The sequence below is a fragment of the Mercenaria mercenaria genome, chromosome 15 (assembly GCF_021730395.1).
Source record: "Mercenaria mercenaria strain notata chromosome 15, MADL_Memer_1, whole genome shotgun sequence".
NCBI lineage: Eukaryota > Metazoa > Mollusca > Bivalvia > Venerida > Veneridae > Mercenaria > Mercenaria mercenaria.
Window position 1 is genome coordinate 51,246,033 of NC_069375.1, and position 13,698 is coordinate 51,259,730.

The window sequence follows — 13,698 nt, forward strand, 5'->3', positions numbered from 1 at the left end:
AGTGTGGGTAACACAGTATATAGCTTTTCTATATGTTTTAAAGACTACATGAATGATTTTGCAAATATATTCTTGCCAAAAACTCACTGAATCACTGTGTTATTTTTTATTTATAATTACTAAGGGAAGAGTGTCTTATTTTCAATTTTGAATTTTCTATATTAATCTGAAGGCATGCCTAACGGCACAGGATGAGGAATATTTAAGACAAAACAGGCACATGTGTGGAATAACATTTCTTCTGAAACACAGATGGCTTCGAGACAACACATGAACAACTTTGTGCCCCTAGTGGAACTCCAACCCATAGAGGTGAGGTGAAGTAATAAACCACTTGACCAGTGAGACCAAACAGAGCTGGGCATACAGATGCTTCGACATTGCTCGAATCCCTTTGGAATAATTTCTTAACTGATCAGGCTAGCTTATGTTTTTTTGGTAGAGATTCATTTCAGGCAAAAATGATAACAGGACGGACAAAGAATAATCCCAATATGGCCACCCTTAAAAGTGTTGTTTGTTGTGCTTTGACTGAACCAGAAATTTAGAGTTCGGGAAGTCTGTTTTTTTTTCAGTTTCTTTCGTTCTATCAATTCACAGCCAATTAATATACAAACAGGCAAAATTGGGGTTACAAAAGGACAGATTTTGTTAGAAATTATTTTCATATCTACATTACTTATTTGAAAGGCTAAACAATTTTTAAATTGACTAAATGTGTTTTGATAGAATAATTGACTGCTGTACTAAAGAAGTTACCTTCAAAAAGATTTGGGCCAAGACAATGTTATAGGTCGGTCAGGATCTGTGATCAAACATTTTTTTAAGATAGTAGTCGGCCTCAGCTTTGGGCTCTAGATCTAATATACTGAACTAAACATCTGATAACAAATGGTTTGAAAACTTTATATCTGAACAATAATTCCAAATATTTTTAACGCGATAGGTATTTCAACAAAAACACGTATTATGTATAGTTTTTTTTATCTCATCAGCGTTTCGGCTAACGCCTTCATCAGGATAATACACATACAAATGTAAACAACGGATGTGACGTAAAACTGATAACGTAACGTCAAATGGCGGGAAAACGTTAATCAAAATATCAAAATGCAAATACATATAATTATATACATATAATTAGTACAAGGTACTATCCCGGATATGAAAATACCAAAAATTTCCTATAGTAAGATTACATAAAAAAGCGGCGATAGGAAAAAACGAAATAGTACCCAGAGTATATGTGTAAATGCACAACTGCACATGCATAATATTCATGAATTTAATCTATTGTAAATAGCAGTTTTGAATTTAATCCTTCCGGACTTTTTGTTTTTAGTTTATGGATCCAGAAAGTTTCTTTACAGAGACGGTCAATATTATTTTTCACAATATCAATCGGCATAAATGAGAAGTCATTCATACAATGATTATTTGCATTAAAGTGTGTAGCAACATTGGAAGAGAATGCAGAGTCAATGAAATTACATATATCAAATTTGTGGCTGTTCATACGTTTGGAAACAGGTTGCATAGTTTGTCCAACATACTGCATGTTGCACCTTTTGCATGTTATTAAGTACACTACATTTTTAGTTTGACAGTTCATGTTGTGACGTAAATTGAATGTCTCCTTTGTAACGTGACTCGTAAATGATGTCCCAGTATTAATACGCGGGCAATGTGAACAACGGTTTCTTTTACAACTTTCAGATGCGCAAATGTTCGTACTGTTAGTCGTAAACTCTGAGCTTATCAAAAAGTCTTGCAGATTCTTAGGCCGATTATACGCTACAGTAGGTTTGTACGTATTATGCACAAAATTAACACCTTTGTTATTTGATAACTTCAAAAGATCCCAGTATTTATTAATTGAACGGCCAATATTTGGTAACGACGGATTATATACCACTGTGAATGTGAGTACATTTTTCTTGTCTCTGGTTGAGGAATTTAGTGCGTCACTTTGTGTCATATGTGATACTTTTTCAAAAGCTGCATCTATCACAGATTTAGGATAATTTCTGTCTAAAAAGAAGTCACGTAATTCATGAAGTGACGAATTAAATGAATCGTCGTCCGATATAATTCTCCTATAACGTTTGGCCTGGCTGTAAGGAATTCCGTCCTTGCACATTTTCGGATGACATGAAGTGTAGTCGAGATACTGATGGTTGCTTGTTTCTTTCACATAAATATCTGTTTCAATTTGAAGCGAATCGCTTTTCGATACTTGAACATCCAAGAAGGAAACAGATTTATTCGATATGGTGTGAGTAAACTTAATATTCGGGTGGAAACTATTTATTTCATTGATGAATGAATGCAGCTCGTCAAGCGAATGATCCCATATCATAAACACATCATCAAGAAACCTTAACCACAGTGTTGGTTTGATGTCCCGAGTTTGGAAGAAGTCATGTTCAAACTTGCCCATGAACTGGGAAGCATAGGTTGGTGCCATAGAACTACCCATGGCCGTGCCCATCCTTTGGAGGTAATAATTGTCGCCAAATTTAAAGTAGTTATTTTCGAGTACAAGTTTCAGCAAATGGGAAATTTCTTCTTTCGATAATTTGCTGTTATGGTTGTCCTGTTGTAGAAAATACTTGCAGGCGTCAATTCCGTCATTATGTGGAATGTTAGTATAAAGAGATGATACATCTAGTGTTACCAAATATGTGTTTTTACTTTTAATTTTCATATTTTTCACTTTATTAATAAAGTCAGTAGTGTCTTTCACGTATGACGGCAAGTTAATCATATGCGGTTTAAGTACAAAGTCCATATACTTAGAAATGTTCTCAGTTGGCGAATTACACGCTGAGACGATAGGTCTGCCAGGGTACTGTATAGGTAAATTGATGTCTGGACTTTTATGAATTTTTTGCAGGACATAGAAACAAGGGGTACGAATGTCCACTGGAAATGTATCGAAATCATTATGAATATGGCTATTTGTCTTTTCCAAGTCCTCCAAACAGTCGGAAATATTATGCTGTACTGCATCTGTAGGATCATCTGTGCATTTCTCGTAATATGTGTCGTTATTTAATTGTCTCAACACCTCATTTCGGTAGTCTTCTGTGTTCATAATTACGACAGTATTTGATTTATCTGCCTTTTTTATAATAATATCTTTATCTTGTGAAAGATTTCGCAGGGAATCCAATTCAGCCTTTGATATGTTATTATAACGTTTGGTATTTTTCTGAGACTGTTATATTTCTTCAGTTACTGCAGTAATGTAAAAATCTAAATATGTATCCCGCCCGGCGGGTGGGGTAAATGTTGATTCAGTTTTATTGAAAAAAGGGAAATCGCGATAGTTTTCACTATTATTTTCCCCAATATCATTGCTACTTTCATCATTTTCATACTTATTACTAAAATAATCCTTAAGTCTAAGTCTACGATTAAATTTAAAAATATCCTCTGCAAGTTTAATAGTGTCATATGACTTAGTTTTTGAACAAAATTTAAGTCCCTTACCAAGAAGTATGTAGTCATCATCGCATAGCTGCTTTGATGATAAGTTCAATACCGTGTTTTTCCCTTTCTGTATCTTCCAAAGCCTCCTTTTTGTTTTCCGCCAAGTTTTCTTGTAGGGAACCCAGATGAAACGTCGCTGTCGCTTTTTTCTACAGTTGCTGTTGCTGTTAAAAGGTTCTTTACAACTGTTGCTAGCGTTTGTAACGTTTGTTGGAGATTTTGGGTGTTCACTGGTATTTGTGCCCCGCTTTTTACGGCCTCTGCATAAGATTTCCTGGTGCCCGGGGCTTTCTCGTTTTTTGGTTTGTCCGATGGTGATGAATTTGACGGTATATGTCTTTTTTTTAAAAATATTTTTAACTGCATCCCCGTGCACGTCTTACAAGTCGGGCTTCATTCTTTTCACTGTATTTAACAAAACTGTCAAAAGTAGAACGTGCCTACTTCATTACCCTTACAGAAGAAAAAGGCCTGCTGCGTACTCTTGCTGTGTACATACAGCGTATATGATGCGTACATGATGTGTACTGAAATCAAGGGCTTTAGATAGTACGCAGGATATACACCGCACATACACCGATAGTACGTTTGTAGTACACTTTTGACATGCAAATGAGCTCTGCCGCGTACTACTTGCTGCGTACATGCTGTGGACTACATAGTACACAGGATTTACGCTGGAGGAATTTAGTATGGGGGAAATAGTACGCAGCATGTACGCGGCACATACACTTTTCACATGCAAATGAGCCTGCGGTGTACTACCCCTGCGGCGTAGATGCTGTGTACTCCTGTGGCGTACATGCTGTGTACTCCTGCGGCGTACATGCTGTGTACTCCTGCGGCGTACATGCTGTGTACTCCTGCGGCGTACATGCTGTGTACTCCTGGCCCGAGTCCTGCGGCGTACATGCTGTGTACTCCTGCTGCATACATGCTGTGTACTCTTGTGGCGAAACTGCTGTGATAATGTAAATTCCTTACCCCACCAACTTTTGTATGCAAATGCTGATCATTTGGACAGAAAAAAACAGAAAAAATATAAGTGACATGCATCAATAAGTATTTACCCTTACCAAAATAATGTAGATTGATGTTATCAAATAAATTAGTATGCTTTTCTTCATCCACTTTTCAATGAAATATATCAATTTTTGTAGCATGTAATTTGGTAAACATAAATTTTGAAGAAAATGGCGTAACTGCGTCAAGGGGAAACAACTTTAATGCAACTAAATATAAGTGTTATGATTTATTATAGACGATGTGTGCGTAGTATGTATTTATTTTGATTAAAATCCATCTGAGAACAATCTAGGACTGGAATTATATAAGCATTTATACATTTTTACGTCCGTAAAAAGTAGCGCGCCAAAAAATTTTGGATTGATTTTTTCCAATGGGGCAAGCGCAATTAGCCAAAAACGTTCTGAAAATATACGAGCGGCAAATCCGATGAACAACCTTTTTATCTGGTGAGGCCTTAATGAGTTAACATAATGAGCATTAAAGCCTTTATAAAACATGATAGAATGGTGTTTTGCTTAAGAGTATTCAAATAACAGTGAGAGCTATTAATTCTTCTCATTCGGGCGCTGTTGAGGCATTATCTTGGTAATTATTTCATGTATTACAAAATGTAATGCAATGAAGTTCAAATAAGGCTTTTCAATTATCCAAGTTAGAAAGCTCCAGGATTAATCCAAAATGAAAAAGAATATATTTTTACACTGCATGCAAGGTGCAGCTCAGAAATCACTAAGATGTAAGCTTCACAAATGAACATTGCAAATAGTAAATGGCAAATTTTCATTGTTCAGAATACCGGTAATCTGAACTATTCTATGCTATTAAGATAAAAGTTACTCGGAAATCAAGTTCTTGCTTCCAAAAAAAAAAAAAATGTACAAATCCTTCCTGCATGAAGTGTACTTCAGACTTTTACCTAAAAAAATTCAAAGTATAAACACCAAAAGAAAATGAACAAGTCCCTCCTGCGTATATGAAGTTTACTTCAGACTTTAACTTATAAAAAAAAACTGAGTATAAATGCCAAAAGAAATTGTACAAGTCTTTCCCGCGTATATGAAGTGTACTGCACAAATTTCAAAGTATCTGCGGTGTACATGCAGTGTACTATTTTCTTGTACAAGTCCCTCCTGCGTACATGCAGTGTACTGCACAAATTTTCAGAGTCTGTGCTGCGTACTTGAAGTGTACTAGTGACCTCCTGCGTACATGCTGTGTACTCGTCGAAATAGTACGCGGCATGTACGCGGCATGCGGTGTATGTAAAATGTACTCCTCTGGCGTACTACTGTGTTCGCGGCATATACACAGCAAATACGCAGCATGTACGCCACAGAGGCTTGCTTCTGTAAGGGTACCTACCGGCACATGGAAAGCCATGTGTGGCACTAGCACAGACACTCTTGATTTAAAACAAATAATGAACAACATCATAATTCCTGACTTTTTGAGTTTGGGTCATCAGCTACATGTATTACGGACGCATGAAATCCGATCAATATCACTTTGACGCACTAAAACAGCGATAAAACCTGTTTTGCCGTTATTATTCCGGACCGCGTAATCGGAAAAAAAGTAATTTTTTCGGAGATTTTTATGTACGTGCGGGCGGGTGATTTTTATTTTCTTTCTCGGGGAATGAAATTATTGATGCGGTAGTTCCGACGAACGACATATCAATTTGGTATGGCCTAGGAAATGGTTGGGAATATTTATTTAAAACTTCATATACATGTTCACCACTATGAGTTCTTGCGGCCCGTCAAATTTCAGTCAGATTGCCCAAGTAACACCAGAGTTATGGCCCTTAGAAGTTTCTAGTGTTAACTATGTAGGGTACTATAAATATGGCAATTTCTGCATCATAACTTTTGATATATTTGACCTAGAACTATGAAACTTAAACAGAATTTAGATCACCATAATGTGGTTGTGTACACACAATTTCGTTCGGATTTATTTGTAAATTAAGAGTTATTGCCCTTTAATTGTATAAAAATCCACATATTTGTACATAACAAACTTACCATTTGGTAGAATTTCATTAAATTTCTTTCATTCTTTTCCATGAACATTTATTGTAAACATGTGAAGTTGTGTACCCACACCTGGTCACCCCCTTACCTTGATCACACCCCCCCCCCCCCCGCCCCCCCCCCCCCCCCCCCCCAAAAAAAAAAAATAAAAAAAAATTCTTATTTTAGATTTTTTTCAAACAAACTTCATATACATGTTCACCACTATGAGGTTATGGGGCCCATCAAGTTTCAGACAGATTGCCCAAGTAACACCAGAGTTATGGCCCTTAGAAGTTTCTAGTGTTAACTATATAGGGTACTATAGATATGGCAATTTCTGCATCATAACTTTTGATATATTTGACCTTGAACTATGAAACTTTAACAGAATTTAGAGCTCTATAATGTGGTTGTGCACACACAATTTCGTACGGATTTCTTTTGTAACTTTAGAGTTATTGCCCTTTAATTGTCTAAAAATCCACATATTTGTACATAACAAACTGACCATTTGGCAGAATTTCATTAAATTTCTTTCATTCTTTTCTGTGAACATTTATTATAAACATGTGAAGTTGCGCCCCCACCCCTGTTCACCCACTTGCCTTGGTCCCCCCCCCTCCCCCTTTCTCCCCCCCCCCTTTATTAACATGCAAGTTGTACCATCCCCCCACCTCACTCCTCCACCCAGTCATGCCCACCACTGATCATGCATCCTCTGCCCCTCTCCCCCACTCACCTTCACCCTTTTACTCTTTTTTTTTTCCCATTTTTAATTTTCCATCAATATTTATAATCAACATGTGAAAGTTTGTTTCCTCTCCCATTTCCCCGCTCCCCCACCCGCTAAAAAAATAAATATAAACATATATCTATTTCCATTCCTTTTTCATTTTTTTTTTTTACAATGTTCAAACCTTCAAAATGTTAAGTTGTGACTGCACAAACCTTGCCCTCAGCCATGTTCAAGATATCTTACCTGTGTTCTCTTAAGGACATCTATTCTTTTAAGTTCAAATGAACTTGTTAAACAGCAACACCTGGTGCCAAACCACTCAAAGACAATATTTTGTTCCAGTTAAACTTCAAGCTCACATTTCAATTAACTGCTTATTACAGTAAGCATATCCCATTCAAAATAAATTCTTCAGTCAGGATCAAAGTATCATACATTTATTAGTCCCCTACTGGTTGAAAACCAGTTTCGGGGACTATAGGAATGCACTTTTCCGTCATTCCGTCTTTCCGTCATTCCGTCATTCTGTCATTCCGTCATTCCGTCCGTCCGCAATTTCGTGTCCGGTCCATAACTCTTTTATCCATGAAAGGATTTTATTATTACTTGGCACAAATGTTCCCCATGATGAGACGACGTGTCATGTGCAAAACCCAGACCCCTAGCTTAAAGGTCAAGGTCACAATTGGAGGTCAAAGGTCAACAGGGCTTTTTTCCTGTCCGATCCATAACTCTCCCATCCATGAAGGGATTTTAATATCACTTGGCACAATTGTACCTCATAATAACACGATGTGTCATGCACAACTTTCAGACCCCTAGCTCAAAGGTCAAGGTCACACTTAGTAGTCAAATGTTAACATGGCATGAACAGGGTCTGTTTCGTGTCCGGTCCATAACTGTTTCATCCATGAAGGGATTTTAATATTACTTGACACAAATGTTCCCCATGATGTGACGACGTGTCATGCGCAAAACCTGCACCCCTAACTCAAAGGTCAAGGTCACAGTTAGAGGTCAAAGGTCAACAGGGCTTTTTTCCTGTCCGGTCCATAACTCTCTCATCCATGAAGGGATTTTAATATCAATTGGCAAAATTGTATGTCATAATAAGACGATGTGTCATGCACAACTTTCAGACCCCTAGCTCAAAGGTCAAGGTCACACTTAGTAGTCAAATGTTAACATGGCATGAACAGGGTCTGTTTCGTGTCCGGTCCATAACTCTGTCATTCATTAAGGGATTTCAATATTACTTGGTACAGATGTTCTCCATGATGAGACAACGTGTCATGCGCAAATCCCGGAGCCCTTGCTCAAAGGTCAAGGTCATACTTAGGGAGGTTGGTCATGACCAGCAGATGACCCCTAGTGATTTTGAGGTCAGTATGTCAAAGGTCAAGGTCACAGTGACCAGGAACAGTAAAATGGTTTCCAGGCAATAACTCAAGAACGCTTGGCCTAGTGTCAGGAAAATTGATAGTTAGGTTGGCCATGACCAGCAGATGACCCCTATTGATTTTGAGGTCAAAGGTCAAGGTCACATTGGCCAGGAACAGTTAAACGGTTTCTGATCTTCTTGTCCAAAACCATAGTGCCTAGGGCTATGATATTTGGTATGTAGCAAAATCTAGTGGTCCTCTACCAAGATTGTTCAGATTATTTCCCTGGGGTCAAATATGGCCCCACCCCGGGGGTCACATGGTTTGTATAGACTTATATAGGAAAAAACTTTGAAAAACCTCTTGTCCAAAACCACAGGGCCTAGGGCTTTGATATTTTGTATATGACATCATTTAATGGTCCTCTACTAAGATTGTTCAAATTATTCCCATAGGGTCAAATATGGCTCCGCCCTGGGGGTCACATGGTTTACATAGACTTATATAGGGAAAAACTTTGAAAATCTTCTTGTCCAAACCACAAAGACTATGGTTTTGATATTTTGTAATGTAGCATCATTTAGTGGTTCTCTACCAAGTTTGTTCAAATTATCCTTCTAGGGTCAAATATGGCCCCGCCCCAGGGGTCATATGGTTCATATAGACTTATATAGGGAAAAACTTAGAATCTTCATGTCCATTACTTACATCATTCAAATTTGGACCACATGACTTTTTGTAGTTTTGAGTGGCAAGATGAACCTTGACATGTGTTGACCTTGATCTTGACCTAATGACCTACTACAACCTTCAAATTTGGACCACTTGCATAGGTTTGTGTACCGAAAAAAGCTTGACCTTGTTATTGACCTAGTGACCTACTTTCACATTTTGAAGGTACAGGCTTCAGATTTGGACCACATGCATAGTTTTTTGTTCCAAAATAAAATTTGACCTTGATTTTGACCTAGTGACCTACTTTCACATTTCCCAATCTACAGCCTTCAAATTTGAACCACAAGCATAGTTTTGTGAACTGAAATGAACTTTGATCTTGAGATTGACCTAGTGACCTACTTTCACATTTCTGAAGGTACAGGCTTCAAATTTGGACCACTTGCATAGTTTTGTGTTCCGAAATAAAATTTGACCTTGATTTTGACCTAGTGACCTACTTTCACATTTCTCAAGCTACAGCCTTCAGATTTGAACCACATGCATAGTTTTGTGTACCGAAATGAACTTTGATCTTGAGATTGACCTAGTGACCTAATTCACATTTCTGAAGCTACAGGCTTCAAATTTGGACCACTTGCATATTTTTGTGTTCTGAATTGAAATTTGACATTGATTTTTACCTATAACCTACTTTCACATTTCTCAAGCCACAGCTTTCAAATTTGGATCACATACACATTGTTTTGTACCAAAATGAAATTTGACCTTGATTTTGACCTTGAGCTGGTCTTGAAATTTGAAACATTCAAAAATGGCACAGTGGATGGCGCCAAGATCACTCTGTAATCTCTTGTTAGGTTAATAGGTTAAAGGTCAAGGTCGGATTAAACCAGAATGGTAGAACTTTTGTTTACAGTGAGCATATAATTTCTGTTCCTTGTGCAATTACTGAATGCATCAAGGGGGGCATTTCGTGTTCGACGAGCTCTTGTTTGCTTAGAAATTGTTGAATAGTCAAGCATGTTTTCTTATGGACAGCCCTTTGTTTTGCAAGTAGTGTTTTGTTTACTTGCTAAATGAAAAAATAATTGCATTTTCCGTACACAGTGTCTGACTAGCCCCATCTTGGGAATCTAAAATCCATTCTCATGATGGATAGCGAAAAACATTAGCCACTTCTGTGCATTGGATCAATTTTATTGAGGGTACTTCCCAGACAAACTATAACAGGTATTTCACAAGTATGCAGTCTTAAATTTCAACTCCGAAAACATAAAATGGATTTCTGTTTTTCCTAGAAAACATAAATCAAATATATATTGTTAAATTGAACGTACACTCTTTCAGATAACGAAAACCATAAGCTGATAGTGTTATGTATATTGTACCATATATCCATGGATGACAAGTCAAAGTCAATGTTCACATATACTGATTGTATACCCATGGTAAGTTATTATTTCATTGTAATAGGTTCAGCTTTATCTTTAAACTCATGTTTTTTTATTAGCTCACCTGACCCAAAGGCTCAGGGTGAGCTATTGTGATTGCTCACCGTCCGGAGTCCGTCCGTCCGTCCACACTTTCCTTTAAACAACATCTCCTCCTAAACCACTAGGCCAATTTTGATGAAACTTCACAGGGATGTTCCTTGGATAGTCTTCTTTAAAAAAATTTTCAAAGAATTGAATTCCATATAGAACTCTGGTTGCCATGGGAACTGAAAGGAAAAACTTTAAAAATCTTCTTGTCCAAAACCACAGGTCATAGGGCTTTTTTATTAGCTCACCTTAGCCAAAGGCTCAGAGCGAGCTATTGTGATTGCTCACCGTCCGGCGTCCGGCTGTCCGGCGTCCGTCTGTCCGGTGTCCGTCCATCCACACTTTCCTTTAAACAACATCTACTCCTAAACCACCAAGCCAATTTTGATGGAACTTCACAGGGATGATCCTTGGATGGTCTTCTTTAAAAAATTTTCAAAGAATTGAATTCCATACAGAACTCTGGTTGCAACTGAAAGGAAAAACTTTAAAAACCTTCTTGTACAAAAACACAAGGCCTGGGGGCTTTGATATTTGGTATGTAGCATCATCTAGTGGGTCTCTACCAAGATTGTCCAAATTATCCCCCTAGGGTCAAGTATGGCCCCACCCCAAGGGTCACATGGTTTATATAGACTTATATATGGAAAAATTTTGAAAATCTTCTTGTCCAAAACCATAAGGCCTAGGGCTTTGATATTTAGTATGTAGCATTATCTAGTGGGCCTCTACAAAGATTGTTCAAATTTTCCCCCTAGGATATTATACAGCTCCGCCCTGGGGGGTCACATTGTTTCTATAGACTTATATAGGGAAAAACTTTGAAAATCTTCTTGTCAAAAACAAACGGGCGTACGGCTTTGATATTTGGTATATAGCATCATATAGTGGGCCTCTACCTAGATTGTTCAAATGATCCCCCTAGGATGAAATATGGCCCCGCCCAGGGGGGGGGGGGGGGGTCACATGGTTGATATATATAGACTTGTATAGGAAAAAAACTTTAAAAATCTTCTTGTCTAAAACCACATGACCTAGGCTTTTGATATTTGGTTTGTAGCATTGCCTTGTGGTCCTCTACCAAGATTGTTCAAATTATTCCCCTGGAGTGAAAAGAGGCCCTGCCCTGGGGTCCCAAGTTTTACATAGACTTATATGGGAATTTTTTTTAAAAATCTTCTTGTCTGAAAGTTCAAGGCCTATGCCTTTGATATTTTGTTGGTATCATTGCCTAGTTGATCTCTAACAAGATTGTTCGAATTATGCCCCTGGGGTGAAAAGAGGCCCCGCCCCAGGGGTCACTAGTTATATAGGAAAAAATACTTCAAATATTATCAGATCATATTTCCCACACTGTTTAATCATATTTACCTGATGACCCCAAGTGATAAGGGGTCATCCGAGTGTGACCTAGACCTAGTGACCTACTTTCTTGTTTTTAGCTCACCAGAGCCAAAGGCTCAGGGTGAGCTTTTCTGATCAGTCACCGTCCGGCGTCCGTTGTCTGTCGTCCATAAACTTTTACTTTAAAGGACATAAACTGCTAGGCCAATTTTATCCAAACTTCACAGGAATGTTCCTTGGGTGAAGCTCTACAAAAATCGTTCAAAGGATTGAATTCCATGCAGAACTCTGGTTGCCATGGCAACCAAAAGGAAAAACTTAAAAAATCTTCTCCTCAAAAACCAGAAGCCTAGATGTTTGGTGTGAAGCATTGCCTAGTTGACCTCTACCAAATTTGTTCAAGTCATGATCCCGGGGTCATAATTGACCCCGCCCCAGGGGTCACTTGATTTTACATTGGAAAATATTTAAAAATCTTCTTCTCAAAAACCAGAAGCCCTAGAGCTTAGATATTTGACATGTAGCATTGCCTAGTGGACCTCTACTAAAGTTGTTCTAATCATGACCCCTGGGTCAAAATTGACCCCGCCCCAGGGGTCACTTGATTTTACAACGACTACTTCTGTGGTCTTCATTTCTGACTTTTTCACAAACATCCACAAGCGGGTATTGTTCTTTCTACAATTCTGATTTTTTTGATTGTCATTTTATTCCCGAGAAATGCATGAATCACTATATGCAGTTTATGTTCATCTCTCTACGGATATCATACTGCTGAACCCCAAGTGTTTAGCTTCATAATTTAATTCTGATAAACAGAATATCTCAGGTGTTTCTGTTATGATCTGAAAAAGAAAGAGTAAATCTGTCATAATATAGCCCTTGAAAGTAAATTAAACACTGTTTTACTGACATAAACGTTCATTGCTAAATACTAGTTTTGCTGGTATGGCAATTGAAGTACCATGCGTCAAAATTAATTGAAAGGCTACATATAATTAAGTCAAACATGATGCCACACGGGCGGTGAGCCGGGAAGTGCATCGTTTTACCTGGTGAACCGGGAAGGCGAAATTTTATATTACTGATTTCTTTGAAACTATAGATTCCAATAATTAATTAAGGTATCACTGACCTCTGTTTGCCATAAAAGAACACCCGTCAAGGCATTTAGTCATTAGAAATGCATGAAAACTCTTTCTATGCGATATAATATGGTGTGGTGAATGGGGAAGTGTTTCCATGAAGTGCATTGTGCTCGAATGTTCTCTTAAACGTAAGACTTTCTTGAAAAATGCAAACGTCAGTGATAAACTAGAGACACAAAATGTGCGGGTACTTTAGACTATATGTCGTTTCCAGATCTATTTGTTACCAATGAAATAATCGCAAGTTTACTCACCGAATCGAGGTGTTTTGACATAAAAAAGCCGCATCGGGAAGTGTTGCGCGCACCTGTTGATGACGTACTATAC

General features: G+C 37.9%; 1 protein-coding gene across 2 annotated transcripts in view; it reads left to right on the forward strand.

The window, feature by feature from the left end:
* Positions 1-13,698, forward strand: part of LOC123554364 (kinesin-associated protein 3-like) — a 259,985-nt gene that overhangs the window by 127,735 nt on the left and 118,552 nt on the right. For both annotated transcript variants that reach the window (XR_008367194.1, XM_045344464.2), the window contains exon 9: positions 10,686-10,786. Coding sequence is in view for 1 of the 2 variants with exons in the window: in XM_045344464.2 (XP_045200399.1) it covers positions 10,686-10,786 (101 nt within the window). In the remaining variant the exon portion in view is untranslated. The remainder of the gene's footprint in view (positions 1-10,685; positions 10,787-13,698) is intronic.